We start from the raw sequence: 23,955 nt of genomic DNA on the forward strand, positions 1-23,955 counted from the left end.
ACTTATCCAAAACCAGGTCACAGTGGCAGCAGACTAAACACAGTATTCCAGAAATCCTTCTCCCTAGCAACACTTTTCATTTCCTCATGTTGGAACCCAATGCCTTCCCTGGCCACATTATATACAATATATATAATCTTTCCAGTGAGTTCTGGGTCTTTCCTGGGGTGTCCAACATAAGATGAGAAAAGTGCAGCCAAGCCAGATGCCACTACAACCACCTCCTGGTTACTTTTAACATTGCCTAACAGAAATATCCTCCTAGCTTCCTCGGGATGTACCAGATCCTCACACTGTCTCTAAGGCTAAGCCCAGCCACCCTATAGAGCAAAATCATTTCAGTCACTTCTTTTTAAGACCTTACTCTTTTAGTCGTTGATATGCAGATAAGTGAGGGTAGGAACACAAAATGCACTGGTAAAACAAAATAAAGCATGAAAAGCACAGCCAGTGGGTGCAATGTCATCTTTTATTGTTTTACACATCCGGTTTCATTTCAGCTCCTTGTATGTTAGAACTTCGCTCTCCTTTGCGGCTGGTTCATGTACCAAAAACAACATGAGTAAGAGTGGCCCAGAGACCGGTTGGAGAACATACTGTACATTAGCTCCATCTGACAACAGAGCTCACTGCAGGCAGATGGACAGGCCCTGGTGTGGAGCGAATGCGCTCGCTCGCTCTGTTCGATTATAAATTCAACTTGAGTTTTCTGGCAGAGAACGAAGGCCTCAGACTTGGAGGTGTCATTTCAAACTCTTCTCCCAACTGCTGCAGTACATGCTGAAGGTCATGCTTCAGTGAAGCTAACATAACCACATAATTCAGAAGCAAGAGAGATGTTATTCTGAGCTTTCCCATGAATATCACAAATAGCATTGAAGACAAGGGTAAACCCTGATGTAGTCAAATCTCATCCAAACCTGGCACCTTGTCACTGTCACCTTATCACTACCCCAGCAACATCTGCCAGTGTAGCTGATAAGTCCTCCTCTGTGGCCTCCCCTTTTCCCCAAACCAGGCTTTTTTCCCCTTTAGCCCAACAATGCACACCTGCTGGTTCAGAAGCTAAAACCTGTAATCTTCTTTCTTCAGCAGCACGGCTTCTTCAAAGACCATCTGTAGGTCAGGCTCTGATGAAGTCCATCGATTGACACCATGACAGGTACTGATGACCTTATTAGCACAGCTCCCACCAATGGAGGTTTAAAACATGTCCCATTCAGACTCCATGTCTCCAGACTTGGGACTCAAGAGAAAGTCTTCTGGACATAAGAGTTAAGGAACCCATGACACATTCCCAGTTAAACCCAAAGACCCCAAGAAATATTCTAAACTGCTCTTTGGTGCATAAGCAAAAACAATAGACAGTAATACTGCAACTCCCAATCACATAGTATCATAGTATCAGCTCTTTTTCAGGCATTTGGTTCTAGAACCCTTGCTGTGGAGGCAAGCTGAATCATCTAGTCAGTACGGTTTTACCTCCTGCTCTAGCTCAGGTTATATTATGTGTTGGCTACTTCAGCACGTACCCGGTGATGGAGGGCTTTATGATTCATTTCTACTTAAAGCTGATTTGGAACATCATTTAATGTGGTGAAGCCTCTTGAAAGTATACAGAGACATTACTCAGAGACCAGATTGAAACTGCGCTTCAGAAAGTAACTGAAGTGATGATCTTACTTTGATGCAAAAGTGTCTGGCGCCATCTTGTGTCACTGACTTTGTGATGAAGCTGTGTGATCACTGAAAACCAACAAAAAGGAAAAATGTACTAGTTTTCCTTTATTGTTGTACTTTATCTAAGTATATCTATTTTATACTGCGTTTTTTTTTTTTTTTTACCTCTACTCAACTACAACCTGGATGCAAAAGTTGTACTTTGTACTCCATCCAATTTATGTTAAAGCTTTAGTTACTTAATATTTTGCAGATCTGACTTGTCTAGTGCCAATTCATATGCTGTAGTGTATTTGGAGTAGATTTTAAGCGCTTGAAACAATGTGGTCATGTTTTTTATTCAGCACTGCCCCCTACTGTTCAAAACAATGAACTATGAGGTTGAACGTTCACAAATTATGCTTTATACTGTATTTTCTGCAATCACTCATCATGTCTGCATCGTCAGTGTAGCTTTTGCTCACATTCAAACATTCCTAGCATCCTTCTACATGTTTTCTTTCTGTGATTTTTCAGATAGGTAGTTTGCCAAACTCAGTACCAAGTAAATGCTTCTGCTTACCCAAGTCTGTCATCATAAAGCGCTTTGAGTGCTCAGAAGAGTAGAAAAGCGCTATATAAGAACCAGTCCATTTACCATTTACCATCTCAAAATATTCTGTAAAAAGACACTGCCATGTGACCTATCACAGATGATTTAAGGTGGTGCCACCTTATGTTTCATTGTCTGATGAAAAGCAATTGCAATTACTAAGGAAAATGGGAGTTCTTCCAGTGTGTGAACCTGTAATTCTTCTCTACAACAATTAATGCATTTTCACTGTCAGCAATTTTATCTACCCTTATAATTAAGATTTTCAAGGGATTCATCAGGATTTTGCACAAAGTGGTTTTCATTCAGATGTGACATTTCTTCAGATTTCTGCTTTCTTTCATATAGAGACTTTTCAAGCTTATACAACAACTTTTGTTTGTGATTTATGTTAGCTTCCACATCACAGCTGCCTGGCTGTTCCCTTCAACCCCATTGGAAGTGGAGGTGCTGCAGCAAATCCACATTCACTTCCGATTATCCTTATCAGGGTTGTGGGGGCTGGAGCCTATCCCTGCTACCATGGGCTGCCACGAGGCAGGGTGCACCCACCAAAGCAAACACGGGAAGAATATCCAAACTCCACACTAGCCAGATGGTAGGGTCAAACTCAGGACCATATTGCTGTGAGGAAACAGTGCTAACCACCGTTCCACTGCGCTGCCCATATGTGACAATAATAATACAACTAATAATTATTATTATTATCATTATTACAGTTTATGCCTTAGAATAAATATACTCCCTGCCACCACGCACACACTTCAGCACCCCTAACCCTAAGGTCCTTCCTCTGGTTCAGCCTATACAGTATCTCATAATCTACTAGTGCATGTGCGTAGGCAGTATTGACGATCACTAGAAAATCAGTTTTTCTTGAGCTGTGTTTTGCAGCAGCTGTCATGTCTGGCTATCTGGCACACAGATGAAGGACCCAAATGTAGGACTCAGAAACAAAGGGAGTGAACTAAAGAAGGCAGCTTTATTTGCTGTAAACTGGTACTCGGAAATGTTAAAAATCTCTAATAAAATCAAACAGAAATAAACTAGAAACTTGCAACTGGGAATTTACGACTAGGAATAAACGAGGGAACATGGAACACAAGGAAATACACAGCAAATGGGGACAACTCGACAACAAATAGAGGAAGACTACATTTAAATACACACACAAGATACTGAGGATGATGGGCAACAGGTGGGAACACAGACAACCAGGACACGAAAGGGAACAGACCAAAGGAACAAGTAACTAAGTGTCATGAATGGTCCTATCCTGCCTGCTTTACACGGCCAGACTCACAGAGGCGAAAATGAACTCAAAAACACAACTTTATTGCTGGACAGCAGAAATACAAAACTAACCAAACTTGGAATAGACATGAAACTAAACAGGCAGGGAGGGAGGCAGAACACACGGTGGGGAATGAGGAAGAATGCAACACTGAACAGAGGGAAACAGAGGGCTTAAATACACAAGGAATGATGAGGAAACTAGAATAACATGGGGAACAGATGAGACAAATTAGACATGACAAGACAGAGAAAGCAAAAACTAAAGACACTGAACAGGATACGCAAGACTTTCATAATAAAACAGGAAACGATGAAATGAGCTTGACACAGGAGTAGAGGAAAAGCAGACAAGAGAGGGAGTGAGAGAACAAGAGGGAGCACGAGCGGGAAAGACAAGACAGGCTGCGGAACAAGGATAAACATGATAGGCAGGGAGACATGGAACAAAACACAAGGGAGGGAAACCAGACACAAAGACACACACACAACCCACAAAACACAAACACACAGAGAGAGACACAGAAGGACAGAAACACAAGGGGAAATCTAATAATCAAGGAACTAAACACTGAATATAAGAAACTCAAAAAACCATAACTAAGACTACTAATGAACCTGAATATATACCATAATACAAAATATCACGACAACACTAAAACACAAGAAACTCAAAAACGCCCAGTGTTGACCTAAAATGACCCTAACCCTAACCACAGAACCATAACACTAAGAACCAGAAACATAAATGATTAAATTAGGAAGCACACACCAAGGCAAAGAAACAAAGATCGCCCCCATAATAAATAAGTTACAAAAGTCCTGTCCCGTATTCATTAAGTCTGTCCCGTATTCATTAAGTGAAAAAAAAACAAAAAAAAACAAAAGTCCAAAAACACAAAAACACTGAGTCATGGCCATCCACCTGGCAGTTAACACCTTACACTATATTACTCTGTTTGTGTGGGGAGACCCAATCCTTGGGCTGGACCTGTCATGTTCCTGGGTCGGTGACCCAGTGTTTTTGAGTTTTGGACACTTAGGTTTTGGTTTCTCTCTCACTGTGTCTAGCCCCTTATCACTTTAGTGTTTGAGTTCTAGCTTTAGGTTTTGTTATGTGGCTTCCCTGTGTTTCCTGTTTTACTTTGAAGGTCCTGTCTCATGCTAGTGTATTCTGTTTTCCTTCCTTGTCTTGTCTAATTAGGTTCAGCTGTGTTCTCCTCTGGTGTGTCATTCCCTCATTACTTTGTGTGTATTTATAGTGTGTGCCTACCTGTGTTCCTTGTTGCGTTGTCTGTGTAACCTGGTGTAATTTCTGCGTCTCTCTGCCCAACATTCTCTGTGGCATTTCTGCTCTTCATCCCATGTTTGTATAGTTTCAGGTTTGTTCTTTAGTTGTTCCCAGTTTAGGGTATGTTTTAGTTTTGCACTCACTTTTGTTGTGTTCACCTTCTGCAACAAAGCTCACTCGCAACACAGCCAGTGCCAGCAGTTTGGGCCTTTCCTTCACTATACCACACGACTGTTGCCGCAGCTGTGACAGGACCATATGTGACAATATATGGTCCGCAGCGTGTTTAGGGGTTAAAAGCCACAGTGACACGCAGCGCCAAAAATTGGTGTTCAAAATTAATGATCAAAAAACGTACCTCACAGCCCAATGTTCGCCAGTGGTGCTATCAGGATGGTGGGTCTTTGACTCAGCACTTTGAGTTTATTTTATATTCATGATTCTTTCTGTTGCTTTATGAGTTTGGTTCTGCTTATTGTTCTGAGTTTATTTGTATTTGTATCATTCCTTGTCTTTGTCCACTTCCCGTGTTTCCTATATGAGAGTCTGTCTTGTCTGTGTATATTTCCCAAAGTCAAGTCTCTGTTTATTTCCTTTCGGTCTCTTTTTTGTTTTCCTATTTGTCTCTCTGTGTATCTCGCTCCCTCACCCTTTGTGTCTTAGTCATCTCCCTTGCCATGTTCCTCTCCTTGTGTTTCATCCTTTGTCTCCCCAAGTCTGTCTTCCATGTATGCTTCCATGTTTGCTTATCCTCATTTCAGCATCAAGCTCATGTGTTCTTGTCGCTTTTCAAAACTTTTGAATCCTGCAAAGGTTTGGCCTTCCTCCCGTCAGGATTAAGTAAAGTGCCTGTTTTGTGTTTTGTTCCTAAATCCTAACTACAGCTGCTGTCTGCACTACATAACTCCATAACTTCGTAGGTAACTTGTTCTCTATTAGCATACACCTTGGCATGTCAAACTGTGTGGTCTCATGTCTGACCACACTGTGGCTGGAGTGCTTACATTGGTTCCCACAAGCTTACACTCCATCACACTTATCTTTCATAACATACACAAACACTATAATGGAATAGTAATCAGTGAACTATAATCTAAGCCCGAATCTGTCAAGTCTATGATTTAACTTATTCTGCTAAGATCTGCGGGTACTGTTCTAAAGGGAGCATGTTTGGTTTTTGTATCAGGCTTCCTGTTCCCAGTCGGAACAAATGTTTCCTCTGTGCAAGCATGTACGCTGTAGTAGCAGATAAAAGTGGGACTGATTACCCAGTCAAAAGAAAGGCTACTACCTTTCAAAAGAAAGCTGAGAAGAGCACAACTAACAGGTCTATAATGGTGTAGCTATCAGCAGCTGTTACAGACAATGAGTCATGGTCAGATCCAAAACTTTATCAATGAACGACGTGTTCTAACGTCTCTCTCACTCTCCATCTCTCTCTCTCTCCCTGTCATTTATTTTGGACACAAATAATAATAAATTGCGCAGTGATAAACAAGTACTCAGATCACATGTGCAATTGTTATTTACTTATATTATTTTATAATTTGACTTTACATACTGCTGGGTGGTTTGTAAAGTTCACAGTAACTTGTATTATCATTATGCTATATTTATGTGTCTATAGATAGATAGATAGATAGATATGAGAGGTATCTGAATCTGTCTAATATCCCCCGAATGGATTGTTAATTTATAAATTCACCATATTCATAAACGTCTTAATGTGGTAACAGAATATAGAATTTATTATTATTTGTGATCAGTGGGTTTGCAGGGTGGGTGCTGGGGGTCTTTAGGCTTTGGCCCCACCCCTGCCACCAGAATATTTTTAAGCAAGTGTTTCTAACTTTAATTTGAATATTCAGTATCCCACCATCTGCCCCCACCCCCCGCACGCGCGCACAAACAAAACACACAGTATAATTCACACCCTCATTAAAGTGAATATTACTTATGCCATTTTACACCAACGAACTCAGATAGCTAAGGATGAAGAACCTTTTGTTCTTTAAAGAACCATTTGTAATAGCTAAAGAACCATCTTCAAAATAAAAAGGTTCTTTGATGTATGATGGTTCTTTAAAGAACCATAGAGACATCTGAAGAACCATTTAAGAACCCTAATTTTTCTGAGTGTAGGGTCAAAAAAATCGGATTTGATGCGCTTTCGCCTAAGGGTTTTCATTTAAGCAGCATTTGTCCTTCTCTCCTGGATCACAGGAGCTTTCTTTAGGTGTCTTCCCAGCCTTGACAAATGTCCAGCTGGGCTGACCACATTTACTCAAGCTTTTCTTGACGTGACATTCTTTTACTTCAAAATCGCTGATGAATAGGGGCTGATTGGGACCTGATGAATGTAAAAACAAAGAATTACCATATTTATTTGTATTTTTTTTACCTGATTTTTGTTTCTGGGAGAAATGAGGATATTTGTTTTGAATTTCGATGTAACAGTGGGAGTATAATGTCCTCGTAAGTAGATATCAGGCCCTTGTAGAGCAAAATTTTGTATTTTGGTCTAGACTACCCAAACTGTGATGTCCACATATGTGGACGCCAGGTCCTAGGAGAAAACTTTAACATATTTAAATGATGCCTTCTCTGTGTGGTTAATGAATGGTGAAATTAAAAGTGTCACATAGGCTCTTACAAGTCTACAAGTGCAAAAAAAAGAGGACGGTTGGTCACCCTAGATAAGTAAGATTTGGCATGTCAGGGGACTCATTGTGCAGTTTTCTGTGGCAGACGCAACACAAGGTATTATCTTGCCCTCCTTTGCAAGCTCAGAGCAATAAAATCACATGCTAAATGTCAAATACTGCTACAAAGCTTTGAGATTACAGTTATTTACGGTAACTGACTGTTAATGTTTAAACCCTAAATGTCCCAGGTTTTGCTCAGTTCACCTTAGAACAGCACAAACTACTGGGTCAAAATATCTGTCATTGTAATTTTCCACAATTCCTGGAAAGATGTTCAGTCTACTAGAATGAATCATTTACTTTCTGCTGTTTACTTTCTTCCCTTGTCACAGAGGGTCACCGATTGAACAGTTATCCAAATAGCATATTTTATAGCTCAGAAAATGTAATGAAAGCCTCGAACTTCCAGTGAATGTTATTTGTCGTACTTGCTGAGTAAATCCAAAAATCGTAGATTTCTTTTAACTCATTTTACCTTAATTTTTCACATTTTGGTGAAGCTCACTCATATTTGTTATAAATTAAATAAAGTAATTTTCCTCGTTTTGGTTCGGTTAAAAAAGACAAAGACAATAAACTTGTTTCACCGTTGTCATAGTTCTGTATTTCTATATTTCCTGAAGTGTCGCCCAACTTCATCGAGTCTCTGTGGCGCAATCGGTTAGCGCGTTCGGCTGTTAACCGAAAGGTTGGTGGTTCGAGCCCACCCAGGGACGTGCTTTTCCATAATTTACTTCTACGGCAAAGGTTCTTTATGTTATATTTAAATTCATTTTCACATTCATATTCCCAGAAAAAGAAAGAATGTGTTTAACACCATATTTCTCTGTGGTGAAAACAAAATGGCCTTAAAATGGTAATGGTAAATAGCCTGCATTTGTATAGCGCTTTACTTAGTCCCTAAGGACCCCAAAGCGCTTTACACTACATTCAGTCATTCACCCAATCACACACACATTCACACACTGGTGATGGCAAGCTACATTGTAGCCACAGCTGCCCTGGGGCGCACTGACAGAGGCGAGGCTGCCGGACACTGGCGGGCGCCACCGGGCCCTCTGACCACCAGTGATGCATAATTTTGGTATTTCGAAGGCGTCTGTTATTCTTCCTGCAACTACAGCCTACGCTTTGCGACTGTAGTAGTGGCTGTTCAGTGTCTCTTTTTTAGTTTTAGTGTTTAAATGACAATCTCCTTATTTTAAAAAAATTCTCTATATGATGATGACAGTGCAGGAAACCATGTTTTGTCTCCTTTCTAGTCACTAAATATAATTTAAATTTAAGAAACGACTGCATTTTTAAAACGATATGACTTTGGCTCCCAACAGATTTTAGTATTGGTTTTACAGTTCTAAACACTTTTTTGATTAGAAGTTCTGTTGAGAATTGTTATTTAAATATTTATTTTTGTGGTACTTAATGTTCTTATTTGCTCTTCTTGTGTGCAGGGCTCTGTGACTGTTTCTGAAAAGCCCTAAATAAATTTACTTAGTTTCAAACAGTTCAAACAGTTCTCAGTGCCTTTAGCTTTGGTTACTGTTGTTCGTCCTGCTTCATGCAAGTTGAGATTACTTTTTTTTTTAGAACTTTCTGTTAGTTTGCGGTGTCCCCGTTTTGTCCAGACTTCACCTGTTTTGAAACATCTGCCCTCTGTAATCTCGGAGCAGAGTCGGAAAATCTCGTCACCGATGTAAAATAACGGCTGCTGTCATGTGACCCCAGAACAGGTGATAAAAACTGTGTTCCTCTCTGAGAGGGCAGTAGAAGAGGGCTTCAGGATGTCTGTACCTGGAAGCTTCTCGGTGCTCCGTGTGTTGTGGCTGCTATCAGTGTTTGGCACGGTGCTCCCGCTGGACGGCGGCATGCTCTTTCCCCAGGAGTCCTCCTTCAGAGAGGTGAAGGAGCTGAACGGGCTGTGGGATTTCAGGGCTGACGGGTCCCCCAACAGGAACGAGGGCTTCGAGAAGGCTTGGTACAAACGTCGGCTGACAGAGGTGAGCGGGATCGGAGGTGATAGGTCAGATGAAACAAATCAGTCTACGTTGTTTTACTTGTTTTACTGTTGACATGGATACAACGGTCGCATACAGTACTCTCGGTAAACAAGAACTTTTAAACATTTTGCAATTATGTAGATTTATACCAAAAAAGAAAATCTAAAAGAAAATTTGAATGCTTTGAATTGAATATTTGAGGAAGTATCCTTGGTTTTGGTGTTTTCAATTTTTTTTTAAATTTTGAAACTGAAACTAAACTGAATTAAAAACAAAAATTCAGATCCCCCCCCCCCCCCCCCCCCAAAAAAGAAAAAAACAAACAAAAACAAAATAACTATGTAAACAACACAGCAGTAAGGCATGCATAAACTTATCAGTTTGGCTCACAGTCATAACTAAATATTTTTGGCTTATCAGCCCTTTAAATGCCACACAATAGGATATATTCCTGTCAGACTGTGCCTCCTTTTGAGTTCTGTAGGGACATTTAGAGCTGAAGATGTTCACAATTTTAGAAAAAGAAAAAAATAGAAAGAAACATTTTTAAAATGAGAACAAAGGTTGAAATTTTATATTAATAAGTCTCATCTTGTTAGGGCCAGACTCCCAGGAAGGGAGCTTACCATGACCTCAGAGAATCAAAATGACCTCAATTAGATGAATATGTATATTGTCTACTTTAAAATTAATAATAAATAATATAATATAATAAACATGGCTACCATGGGTATCCCTGTAAAGTCCTGTCTTCTTATTGTTGTTTTGTATTCTTTAGACGGGCCCAGTGATTGAAATGCCAGTTCCTGCCAGCTACAATGACATCACACAGGACCCCACACTGAGAGATTTCATTGGCTGGGTGTGGTATGAGCGAGAGGTGTTCGTGCCGGCCCGCTGGATCTCCGATGAGGGAACAAGAGTGGTTCTTAGAGTGGGAAGTGCTCACTATTACTCAATAGTGGTGAGTATCACCTGCATCTTTTATGAGCCATTCACTCAAAGTTTGAATAAATTCAAATATAAAAAGTTATCATCCGCCACAAAAATCATTTTAAAAATCATGTTGTTTATTTGAAAATATTACAGAAAAACACATCATGTAACGAAACACATGTTTTCTTGAAAAAATATGATTACTTTACAAAAAATCTGGTACAGCAGCAGATGAATTTCTTGATATAAGATCTCACCGACTTCAGAGTTTGCTTAATATTTTGTGTTTTCAGTGGGTAAAAAAAGTCTGGACTGTTTAGAACCTAAACTCATTAAACCTGTGGATTAATGCTGTTGTAATACATGCATTTTGCTAAAATAAGGAAGAAATGTATTGTTTCAAAATACATCCTTGCTTCATTTTAAATTAGATTGTGTATCATTAAATTTCAGCTCATGTAAAACGGTGATCATTCTCTGTTGCAGTGGGTGAATGGAGAGAAAGTGACAGAGCATGAAGGTGGCCACCTTCCTTTTGAGGCAGAGATTAGTAGTTTAATCCGCAAGGAACCAACAAAGCCATGCAGAATCACCATCGCGGTAAACAACACCCTAACTTTGGAGACTCTTCCTCCAGGCACCATCCAGTACATGAATGACAGCAGCAGGTAGGCTCTTTCTTTGGTTCATGTGTTTGTCCAACCTAATATTATGGCAAAGCAAGTAATAGGCACGCTGGTCCATTTCACACTTTGCCTCTACAAAACATGAAATGTACACGCAAACAGAAGTTGCAGTAAGTTGCAGTAAAGGACCTGGAATGTACGTCATATTTTTTTTGCTTGCCTTTACATATATTATCTTCCCCTGCTAGTAATGCAACTTCTGCACATGTGTCCTGCAAAGCGTGAAATGGACACAGTGGACCAGAGTGTCTATTACACATTTTGTGTGATACTGGGTTCTTTTTGACTTCCTTGCCACACTTCAAAACTTTAAGCTGATGCATCAGTGAGAATGTAAATGACGAGAAGACTGTGTTTGGTCTGCAGGTATCCTGATGGGTTTTTTGTGCAAAACATTGACTTTGATTTCTTCAACTATGCTGGGATTCATCGTTCTGTACTGTTGTATACTACTCCTAAAGTGCATGTGGATGACATCTCAGTGGAGACCAACTTCATGGATAACACTGGTAAATTAAATTAATTAATACAGTGATGCACAGTGATTTAAAATCCTTACTAGCACAAAAGAATTTGTAAGCAGGTAAACTGATGTACAAAAGCGGGAGGTGAAACGCTGCCTGAGGGAAGCAAAGGACACCTACAGGAGGAAGGTGGAGCAGAAGTTGGAGAGGAACAATATGAGGGAGGTCTGGAATGGTGTGAAAACCATCACAGGCCACAACACCAAGAAAAGCACAGTGGGGGGGACTGTGGAGAAGGCAAACGAACTCAACAACTTCTTCAACAGGTTTGACCAGCCCACAACCCCCCCCCACCCTCACCTTCACTACAGAGTCCTCTCCCCACTCTCCTGCCTCCCTCGCTTCCCCCCCTTCCTGACACCATGACACCCCCCTCCTCCAATCCCTCTCTCAGCAGCAAGACATCTCCCCCCCTCCCCTCCTCCCAAACATCTCCCAGTGTCACAGTGGATCAGGTCAGGAGGCAACTGAGGAAGCTTCGCCCCAGAAAGGCAGCAGGCCCAGACAAGGTGTGTCCTAGGATGCTTAAGGCGTGTGCTGCTGAACTTGGGGAGCCGCTACAACGAGTCTTCAACCTCAGTCTGCGACTGGGGAGAGTGCCCGCCCTATGGAAGACATCCTGCATCGTCCCGGTCCCCAAAAAGAACCGGCCCAATGAGCTGAATGACTTCCGACTGGTGGCACTGACGTCACATCTTATGAAGACTCTAGAGCGGCTCTTCCTCAACTTCCTCCGACCACAGGTACAACATGCCCAGGACCCACTACAGTTTGCATACAAGGCGGGTGTCGGAGTGGAGGATGCCATCCTGTACCTCCTACACAGAGCCCACTCACACCTGGATGGGGGAAAAGGCACGGTCAGGATACTGTTTCTTGACTTTTCCAGTGCCTTTAATACCATCCGGCCCTGTATGCTTCAGGAAAAACTGAACAGGATGGAGGTGGACCCCTGCCTGGTGGCTTGGATCTCCGACTACCTCACCGACAGACCACAGTACGTCAGGCTGAAGGACATCACGTCTGACACTGTGGTCAGCAGCACAGGAGCACCACAGGGAACTGTGCTGTCCCCTCTTCTCTTCACCCTGTACACCTCTGACTTCTGCTACAACTCTGAATTATGCCATATTCAGAAGTTTGCAGATGACACGGCCATCATGGGGTGTATCTGGGATGATCAGGAAGAGGAGTACAGAAGTCTGGTGAGGAACTTTGTCGCATGGAGTCACACAAACCACCTGCAACTCAACACCTCAAAGACTAAGGAACTGGTTGTGGACTTCGGGAGGTCCAGAGAAGGTCCACTGCCGGTTCAGGGGGAGGAGGTGGAGGTGGTCAACAAGTACAAGTACCTCGGGCTGTGGGTGGACAATAAACTGGACTGGTCATGCAACACAGAGCACCTGTATAAAAAAGCCCAAAGCCGACTGTACTTCCTCAGGAGGCTGAGGTCTTTTAACATCTGCAGGAAGCTCCTGAGGATGTTTTACCAGTCGGTGGTTGCTGGAGTACATTTCTATGCTGTGGTGTGCTGGGGGAGCAGCACAGCAAAGAAGGACTCATCCAGGCTGGAGAAACTGATCAGGAAGGCTGGCTCTGTGGTCGGCATGAAGCTGGACACTCTGGTGACAGTGGCAGAGAAAAGGACATTAAAGAAACTGCTGGACATTATGAACAATGCTGGGCATCCTCTGCACACGGCCATAAACAATCAGAAGAGTCTGTTCAGTGACAGGTTGCTTCTCCCCAAGACAAGAACTAACAGACTTAAAAACTCCTTTGTCCCACACGCCATCAGACTGTTTAACTCCTCTCTGGAGGGGAGAGGGAGGGGAAACAGGAAACAGGAGGACAAAGGAGGGGGGAACAACTAAGCTGTAGTGCCTCCTCACCTCACTGTACAATACCTTGTGCAATACTTTTGTAAATAGTCAACAGTGCAATAGACTCAATACTTGAAATGTGCAATTCACTTGTATTTTTATTTTTTATTCCTATTTATTCTATTTATCCCCTTTGTATATTTTATTTATATTTGTCTCTGTATTTATATATGTGTGTGTGTATATATATATATATATATATATATATATATATATATATATATATATATATATATATATATATATATATATATATATATATATATATACATACATACATACACTCAACAAAAATATAAACGCAACACCTTTGTTACTGCTCCCATTCCCCATGGGATGGACGTAGAGACCTAAAATTCATTCCAGATACACAATATAACCATCCCTCCCAAACAGTGGTCACAAATCAGTCCAAATGTGTGGTAGTGGGCACATCTGCCATATTGAGATAATCCATCCCACCTCACAGGTGTGCCACATCAGGATGCTGATCTGACATCATGAGTAGTGCACAGGTGTACCTCAGACTGCCCACAACAAAAGGCCACCCTGGAATGTGCAGTTTTGTCTCACAGCAAAATGCCACAGATGCCACAAGCAATGAGGGAGCGTGCAATTGGCATGCTGACAGCAGGAATGTCAACCAGATCTGTCGCCCGTGCATTGAATGTTCATTTCTCAACCATAAGCCGTCTCCACAGGCGTTTCAGAGAATATGGCAGCACATCCAACCGGCCTCACAACCGCAGACCTCGTGTAACCACACCAGCCCAGGACCTCCACATCCAGCAGGTTCACCTCCAAGTTCGTCTGAGACCAGCCACCCAGACAGCTGCTGGAACAATTGGTTTGCACAACCAAACAATTTCTGCACAAACTGTCAGAAACCGTCTCAGGGACGCTCAACTGCATGCCCGTCGTCCTCATCGGGGTCTTGACCTGACTCCAGCTCGTCGCCGTAACAGACTTGTGTGGGCAAATGCTCACATTCGATGGCGTCTGGCACGTTGGAGAGGTGTGCGCTTCACGGATGAATCATGGCTCACATTGTTCAGGGCAGATGGCAGCTGAGAATGTCCCAGTTCTTGCATGGCCAGCATACTCACCGGACATGTCACCCATTGAGCATGTTCGGGATGTGCTTGACCGGCGTATACGACAGCGTGTACCAGTTCCCACGAATATCCAACAACCTCGCACAGCCATTGAAGTGGAGTGGACCAACATTCCACAGGCCACAATTGACAATCTGATAGACTCCATGCGACGATGTGTTGCACTGCATGAGGCAAATGGTGGTCACACCAGATACTGACCGGTTCTGGGTCCCCAGACCCCCAATAGAGCAAAAAACTGCACATTCCAGGGTGGCCTTTTGTTGTGGGCAGTCTGAGGTACACCTGTGCACTACTCATGATGTCAGATCAGCATCCTGATGTGGCACACCTGTGAGGTGGGATGGATTATTTCAATATGGCAGATGTGCCCACTACCACACATTTGGACTGATTTGTGACCACTGTTTGGGAGGGATGGTTATATTGTGTATCTGGAATGAATTTTAGGTCTCTACGTCCATCCCATGGGGAATGGGAGCAGTAACAAAGGTGTTGCGTTTATATTTTTGTTGAGTGTATATATATATATATATATATATATATATATATATATACATATATATATATATATAACAATTCTGTAACTGTAACTTCGGTCGTTGCTGTGCTTTTTTTTGGAAGTCGAATTTCCCAGAGGAACCCACCCGAGGGATTAATAAAGTTCTATCTTATCTTATCTTATCTTAAAAGCTTAGAGAGATTAGCATCCGCATCATATACATCAGACTTTAAATGTGTAGTTTCTGTCTATTCATTAGATGTTGCTGTTTCCTCTGCATTGTAGGTCTTGTCAGATACAAAGTATCTGTTCAAGGTGGCTTCAACAACACTCTGAACATTACTCTAATGGACAAAGATGGCCACTTTGTGGCCTCCTCCACTGGGTCATCTGGAGGGCTTAAAGTGGTAGATGTGAAGCTGTGGTGGCCGTACTTGATGCACGAGAATCCAGGTTACCTTTATTCTATGAAGGTAAGGCAACATGCTCACAGGCATGTAGGTGTGTTTCTGCAGTGTGATGTGGTTTGACTGAGCATTGCCACTCGATTTGTCAGGTTGTGTTGTTTCGATTATTCTAACATTTTCTCTTCAACATTGAGGTCCACCTAATTGCAGTCAGTGAGACATCAACATATGAGGATGAGTATACTCTGCCAGTTGGTATCCGCACAATAAACGTTACCAACACCCAGTTCCTCATTAACAACAAGCCATTTTATTTCCATGGGGTCAATAAGCATGAGGACTCTGACGTAAGTACCCCTAGAAGGATGAAACTCCTTTAAATTTTGCAGAAAATAGGCTCCAATGACCATATGTTTACTTTTCTGGTTTTAATGTGTTGTAGATTCGTGGTAGAGGCTTTGACTGGCCCCTAATTGTAAAGGACTTTAATTTAATGAAGTGGTTAGGGGTCAACTCATTCCGTACCAGCCACTATCCCTATGCTGAGGAGATCCTGCAGATGTGTGACCGTCATGGGATTGTGGTGATAGATGAGTGCCCAGGTGTTGGCATCAAAGACATGTAAGTGTTACCACACATATCTGTGTGACCTTTGGATATGTTTGAGGGTTCAGTAAGGTCAAAAGTGAAAGATTCTGTTTGCCACAGCATATGAAGACATAGAGAAAACTGCACATGCTGTCCAATACCACCCCTGCTGAAACTCTTTATGAACTTCATGCTGCCCAAGTTAGAATTGCCAAAAAATGTTACACACTATTGTGACCAATAGGAATACTGCATGAAATGACATGTGATTGTCATAGGCTATAAGCATTCAGTCTGCATATCAAACTTGACTTCATTCCTAAGTTAATTACAGCTATGTCACACAGTGTATCTGTCACGGTCTGGCTGGCAGACCGTGGGGATATGGGGAATGAGGACCCAGGCGCGGTGCTCTGTGTATAGACAGTGCGTTTATTTACAGTGATGGAAAAACATGACAATAAATCCCGTGCTCTCCCGACTCCCGTGACGTGTCCTCTTCCCAGTGTTAGTGCTCCTGTCTCCGCTTCTCTGTGATGAGCACCCCGTGCTCGCTGCCCTCTTGTCTCCCGCTACTCCTGGGGACATAAGAGAGAGGCAGCTGTCAGACACACAATAATGCAGGAGACTCAAACTAAGAACTGGTCGAGAGACTAACGTGAAGCCACGCAATGATCCAGCATCGGAGAGAGCTCCACCACACTCTCAAGTAGCTCCTCCGACAGGCCTGATCAACTGCAGGTGTGTCAAGGTCTTCAGGTGTGGCCAATCACCTGCCAGGGCCACACACACACACCTACATGCACATATGTCTACAAGCAGGGAGAATGAGGGACAGCAATACAAAATACATACATTATAATATTAGTCCATAATTGCTCAGAGGACCCTGACAGTATTAGACAAGATGACTGTCTGCCATACACATGTTTACAGTTTTTTCTGATTGCTTAAGCACATTTTTTGTAACTATTGGCTAATTTTGCAAAACTCTTCACACAAATAAGAAAACCTGTCACCCAATAATCAAAACATCGTAGTTCTCTTGCAAAAGCAAACACAGCTAGATTAACTCTTCACACCTTCGTAAAAATAGTGTTTCCGTATCAAACAGTACACACAAGCCATCATCTACTAAGCACACAATGCGCCAACTGCACACTGATGGTATGAATACAAAACACATCTGGCTTTTGCTTTCTCTGTGCACAAGGTAGGCTATGTCAGTTTGAGCTCATACTTCTGTCATAGATCCATAAGCATAGAGGGATCCAAACTTCAAGTACTGGTGTTTATTCAAACACATCAAAACAAACACAAGTGTTTATTTCCAAGTATAGGATTATTTGCAATCGCCATAATGACTCTATGGGTTACTTGGTCTGCAGTGAACATGCTTCCTCTGCCCCCAGCATCTGGTCATCTAGCAATTCTGTAAAGTAACAATTTCAGTATTTTTACATCAATGGTATTGGTGTGTTTCTCATTGGCATATGGCAGTGCTACAAATCTTTGTGCGAAGTGACTGTACTAACCGATTCTCATTTCAAGATGTCCTTATGGTACTTGCTACAGTGTAGCGGCTCGAGTTAGGCTGGACCCGTTGGCCAGCTACCCTCAGGGTCATTCCATGGTTGATTACATGGTCCACTATTGTAGCTCTGATGTCATCAGCAATTCTATTTCTTACTCTTCCTACCCTTCCTCTCCCCCCTCCTCATCTTCCTCTCCCCCCTCCTCGTCTTCCTCTTGCTCCTCCTTGTCCTTGTCGTCCTCTTCATCCTACTTCTTCACCTCCACGTCCTCTTCCTCGGCCTCCTCTACTTCTCACTCTTTCTGCTCCCTCCATTGTACTCCGCACACACAGCTTACCTGTATTATAGTGCTTAGGCTGATTGCAAAGTGAACGAATTATCTAAAAAAGTTTTCACATGTGAAAGTGTGCCAGACAGTTGGCAAATTAGTGTTAATGATAGCCATACATGTGTATACTTTTGCTAGGAGTGTGTTGGAAATTTGGTAATTGAGTGTTGTGTAGTTAATTGTGCCTACAGTTTTGCAAAGTGTGTGTTACAAAATTGCAAACTGAGTGCAAAGCAGTTTTTGTGCTTTTAGTTTTGCAAACTCAGTGAGTGGTTTTGCTATAAGTCTGAATAGTTTTAGAGATTGTGCTACAGGAATCACAGTTAGGGTTTAAGCATTCAGAAAAAACTGTAAATTGGAGTGGGACTATCTGGGACTCTCCACATGCTTCCTCTGCCCCCAGCATCTGGTCATCTAGCAAAAAAATAATTTCCCCCAGGGATCAATAAAGTATTCTGATTCTGATTCTGATACTGTAAAGTAACAATTTCAGTATTTTTACATCTCCACCATTTGACCTTAGAACTGAAGAAGCTTCTCGGATGAGAGGTGAAACGTCTTCAAGCAACTTAAAGAAGTCCAGACGCTTTTCTTTGCAAGCTCCTTTGACAAATTGGAGGGGTTTTTTTTCATATTTTTTTAACTGACTTTTGTCCACATGTTTCTAAACCTGAATGTGTACAGTACTCATAATATTACATTTTATAATAAAAGACTAACTCACAATAGCTGAACTTTACTGGAAAGCAGAACAGTTGTGAGTTAGGTCTTCACATCTTGCAGTGTGGATGGATCTGAGTCGTTAGTCTTTCAGCTCAGGCTGAGTTGTGTTCTTTTGTGCCTTGCTGATAGTCGCAGTTTTCGAAACGCCTCTCTGTCTCACCACTTGGTTGTCATGGACGAGCTTGTGCGCCGGGACAAGAACCATCCCTCTGTGGTCATGTGGTCGGTAGCCAATGAGCCCGCCTCAGAGATGCCTCCTGCTGAATTTTATTTCAAGTGAGTACAGGTTATTTTTCTTTTGAGGTGTAAAGCTCCAATTATTGCCACCCTTCAAATAGTCATCACTGCACAGATAAGCAACATGATGTTGGATTATTCCGTTTGTTTGAAAATGTGAATTCTGATGTTTATTCTACTTCTCAAATATGTGCTTTATCACACTGAAGGTGTAACAGTAATAACTCTTAAAATCCTGGTAGAAAAGATCAGTTTGTCTGTAGCATCTGATATCCATCTGATAGCTGGTATGAGGGACAAAGCTAGTTAGGCATGAGTAACATAATGTAGTTTTTTAAAAAGTGGATTTTGTTTTACAAAAAAAAGCAAAAAACCCAAAAGGTGATCATGGAGCCCTAAGAAATTAAGTGAACAGAACTAATTCGAGCTGAAGTGATGAATTAATTTTTTTTAAAAAGTAGAGTGTTGATTTTGCATAGTTCAGCCATTAGAAGGTGCAACTCTGCAACGTCCCTGTTGTTTGGAACCCCACAAACACAAAAACCAGCTGATCCAAGCAGAGTGTAGTATAAACAAGTCATGTTTGAGAGAGGAAAAAATGATCAAATAAATAAAAATTGGCTGATATTTTGGAATATCGGCTTTTTAATTTACTAAATATCATGTTGAGCTTAAATATTCTGTATCCTACTGGCCCTAATTGTAATGGCTACAAAATATAACAAACTAACATTTAAAACCAAACTAAATTGAGCATAAAACAACAAACAATTGAGCTAAAAAAAAATAAAAAAAAAACAAGCAAAGAAGAACTTAGAGACAAACACTAATGTAATTATTAAGAAACAAACATTTATTTTAACCAAACAGAAATAAGACAACTAAATGTCCAACTAAGGAAGGAAATTTAACATTTAAAGTCAATAATTCCAGCCAATTCCCCATAATGTAGCAACATTTGGTATGTCCCAGACGGCATTTCCTGTATTTAGTACAACTGCATTTCAAGACACATCTTTTGCTGATTTGAGCCCAACATCAAATCACTTCCTTTTTTTCTACCCCCTTACAGGACTTTGATTGAGCACACCAAAGCTCTGGACCAAACCCGACCTGTCACTTACGTCACAATCGCTGCAGCTGACATGGACAAAGGGGTGAGTTTCTTCATCCATCACACTAATTAAAAGGGAACGGGGATATAATTTGAGGGGGGAATTCAATTTTAAAACATCCTCGTATCCGTATAACATTAAAAAGTTTTTGCATCTCTGTGTGTGGAGTGAAGCTGTGGAACAGACTAAGTAAAGATATGAAGCAATGTCCGAGCATGGCGCAGTTTAAAAAGCGGTTTAAGGATATGGTTTTTACAGGGTACAGGGAAAAGGTAGAGATTTGATAGGGTGTTGTCTAATATTTTCATGTGTGTGCGGGTGCACGGGTATGTTGGTATGGGTGTATATATATATATTTGTAGGTTGTGTATCCTAGAGGTGTTAATGGGGTTATTGAAAATGTGTATATGTGCGTATGTGTATATACGTATGTATGGATAGATAGAAACATATATGTATATATATTTAGAAAAATAAATACACATGACATATAATGTAATTGCAAGGAGGTATTTCTGTAGTCTATTGATACTAGATAGTGGAAAAGGGGTGGGATTAAATAAGCTTATGCTTCTTCCTGCTCCTTTTTGAACATGAAAGTTATTTGGAGTTGTGGTTGCTCGTTTTCCTTTTGTTTGCTTTGTTCATTTGTCTCTTTTAATTCTATTTTGTTGTACTTTTTCAACATGTTCAAAATAAAGATTCAATCAATCAATGTCAACATCACATATTAAACAAAGTCTGCACATCCCTTTCTTTTTTCAGTTTCCAGACTTTTTATTTGACACATCGTTGATGATAATAGTGTAACAGAATTTGCTAAGTAGCACCTCTGTTATAATCATGTTAAAAGGTGAAGTTTATACTAAGTGAAATGAATCACATTGAGTGCTTCAGGTCTGTGCCCTGCTCAAGATAGCAATTTAACTAAGTTGGTTAATTAACACCAGATGAGCAGCTCACAAAACCCATGTTGATTTTTCTTTTTAAGTCCTAATAAGTCATAGTAAGTAAATTTAGTCAACTGAGTATAGAATAATAATCCTTTATTTGTCCCACAAGGGGAAATGTGGGTGTAACAGCAGCAAGAAAGACACATATACAAACAAACAGTACACAAGACACAGAACAGAAACATACACAATTTTTATATATTTACATCAAGGACAAGGACATATGAACAAGGAGTATGTTTCACCCTCTTTGGAATATTATTGTTTACATCCATTTCCTCAGTTTTGTCTGTATTGATCTTATACGCTGGGTAAAGACGAAATTCAGAGATAAAATTCTTCAATGGAGATAATGACGAGTGTGGTTCTGTTAGTATAGTAAAACATCATCTGCATACAATAAGATTATATGTGCTCCGTCTTGACTCCTATGATGCGGTTGTTATCCTAAACTGAGAGTGGAGTTCTGATACCACGATTCACCTAGGCAATGAAGAGATGAAGAGCAGAGCCTCCAGTTTAATGCAGTGGACCGAGGAACATTAATGCATGTCAGTGTGGGGCATGGTGTTTATTTTAAAACAGAAGCGCCATGCACTCATTTACCCAACTTGAAACTGGTTGATAAAAAGCACATTACAGATTTTATTATTTAAAGGGTGACTGCAAGAAAATTGTGTCATAAATATTTAATAAATATTTGTAAATCATAACCATGTTGAAGAATACTTCTGAATCCTTTTCTGGGTTATTTTTTTTCTCTAGGGTCCCTATGTAGATGTAGTGTGTGCAAACAGTTACTTTGCCTGGTATTTTGATCAAGGCCGGTTGGATATCATTCCTCTTCAGCTGAGCACTCATTTTGAAAACTGGTACAGAAAGTACCAGAGACCCATCATCCAGAGTGAATATGGAGCAGATGCAGTTCCAGGGCTTCACATGGTAAGAATACACTCACTCACTAACTCACTCCACTCACTCACAAGTCAGTTCTGCACCTTTAACAAGTCTTACTGTCACTCTTTAGGATCCACCCATGATGTTCACTGAGGAGTACCAGAATGCTCTCCTGCAGAGCTACCATGATGTGTTCGACCAGAAGAGGAATCAGTATTTCGTTGGTGAACTCATCTGGAACTTTGCAGACTTCATGACATCACAAGGTACTGCAGCTTCAAAATAAAGCAACCTGTAGAGCCAGAACTGCAGTTAAATACAACAATAGCTGAAGCTCTAGGGAAGCAGCCATTAGGTTAAAAACCAGAGCTTTATTTATTCAGCTTATTATATTCTGCACTGTGACAGTGTTCTTGTCAAACTGTGTTGTGTCTTCAGGAATCTATCGTGTGGTGGGGAACAAGAAGGGTATTTTCACCCGGCAAAGGCAGCCCAAGGCAGCAGCGTTCCTCTTGAGGAAGAGGTACTGGAGGCTGGCTAATGAGACGGGCAGACTGCTTCCTGACTGACTAAATAACTCTGATCACTCTGAAACTCTGATGGTAGCCAGTCTGGGAAATAGTCAACACTGTGTAAGCAGTATGCTGAACCAATACTGTGATATTGTGTCTGAACAACATCTGTGTGTGTGTTTGTGTGTGTGTATACATATTGATCTTAACTAATGAACTTTATAATACTTTATTCCAGCTGTAGGGAACATTTTATAGGTCTACAGTGATTGAAAATAGACTCTTGTGCCTTATCTATTGTGAAGTACACCTTTTCTAATTAAAGCCTCAATTTAAAAAAGTCTGACGCAAATTATAAAATATAATATCATAAAACAGATTTTTTTAAACTGCAATAATTTGCAAATCTCATAAGCCTGCATTTTATTCATAATAGAACAAAGAAAACATATTTACTGTTTAAAGTGAAACATACAGAATTGAATGGCAGTAGCACATCTTGTAAAAAACCAATTGAATGCACCAACAAACAAACTACCTGAACAACCAGTGACTTAGCTCTCTCTCCCCCAAAGATACCAATGAATCTCTCTAAATAAATTACACTGTCAGATACGTCCCCTTCGAGCCCCCTACCAGGAAAGTTCAAACGAAATTAATGCCACTGGAAAGCAGGCTAAAACCCACTAAACCAGTCTGTTTTTAAAGAGGACAAGACCTCATTTTGTCATGAGCCAACCCAGAATTCAGACAAAAGGAGAGACCAAAAAGACCACAGAGTTTATAGGACCAAAATATATTTAATTAAACTGACTGAAAATTTTAGAACAAGTGTAGTGTAGTGGGTGCATGGATGCTTGTAAATTATAGCATATATGCAAGAAAATTGCTCAACCGAATGGGAAGAAGAGAGAGCAAAACTCTTTTACTTAGCAGGCTTCAGTTCTTTGTCAGTGTCCTGGGGAAAGACATGGGATGATTATCACCTATTGCCAATAGGAGGTGCCATAAGGGTGACCTGATACTGGCACATAGATGTCTCCAGACATGGACTCTAATCAATCATGTGAAGTGTGGGTAAGATGGGACAAAAGTTACTTAAGATTTAGTTGAGATTTCATGTCCAGTGGGGAATGATCAAAATTCTGGCACACAGCTAGCTACAAAAAAGCCCTTTCACAAAAACTCAAAAGCTTCAGAGTTTAACATCGCCAAGGCTTAGATTCAACTCACCAAAGGTAGTGTTGATCCAATCCAAGAGGAATTAAAGTACAAAGCCTGAAAATTGTGAAAATGCCAGAATTACACCTGACATTTAAAGTGGCTGACTTCCTGTTGGGTTTAAGATATGGCTCCAAGAGGCTTTTTTGAAGTTGTCAGGACATTCCACAAGGCTGCTAAATTTCAGACACATGGATGAAATGTTACAGTATAAACACTTGTAACATTTAAC

At 41.0% G+C, this 23,955-nt stretch overlaps 1 protein-coding gene and 1 non-coding gene across 2 annotated transcripts; both read left to right on the forward strand.

Annotated features, from left to right (window-relative positions):
- The first annotated feature begins 8,203 nt into the window (after nucleotides 1–8,203).
- trnan-guu (transfer RNA asparagine (anticodon GUU)) lies at nucleotides 8,204–8,277 on the forward strand. Its single transcript has one exon. It is a non-coding gene; the product is annotated as a tRNA-Asn (tRNA).
- Nucleotides 8,278–9,071: 794 nt separating this feature from the next.
- gusb (glucuronidase, beta) lies at nucleotides 9,072–22,902 on the forward strand. The gene is made up of 12 exons (XM_026182093.1): nucleotides 9,072–9,558; nucleotides 10,337–10,522; nucleotides 10,981–11,162; nucleotides 11,547–11,689; nucleotides 15,493–15,680; nucleotides 15,809–15,961; nucleotides 16,057–16,235; nucleotides 18,918–19,064; nucleotides 20,098–20,182; nucleotides 21,859–22,035; nucleotides 22,121–22,256; nucleotides 22,429–22,902. Exons 1-12 carry the CDS (start codon nucleotides 9,343–9,345, stop codon nucleotides 22,557–22,559), a joined length of 1,923 nt encoding a protein of 640 aa, XP_026037878.1. The 5' UTR covers nucleotides 9,072–9,342; the 3' UTR covers nucleotides 22,560–22,902.
- Nucleotides 22,903–23,955: the final 1,053 nt, after the last annotated feature.

The sequence above is a fragment of the Astatotilapia calliptera genome, chromosome 10 (genome assembly GCF_900246225.1).
Source record: "Astatotilapia calliptera chromosome 10, fAstCal1.2, whole genome shotgun sequence".
Classification (NCBI taxonomy): Eukaryota; Metazoa; Chordata; class Actinopteri; order Cichliformes; family Cichlidae; genus Astatotilapia; species Astatotilapia calliptera.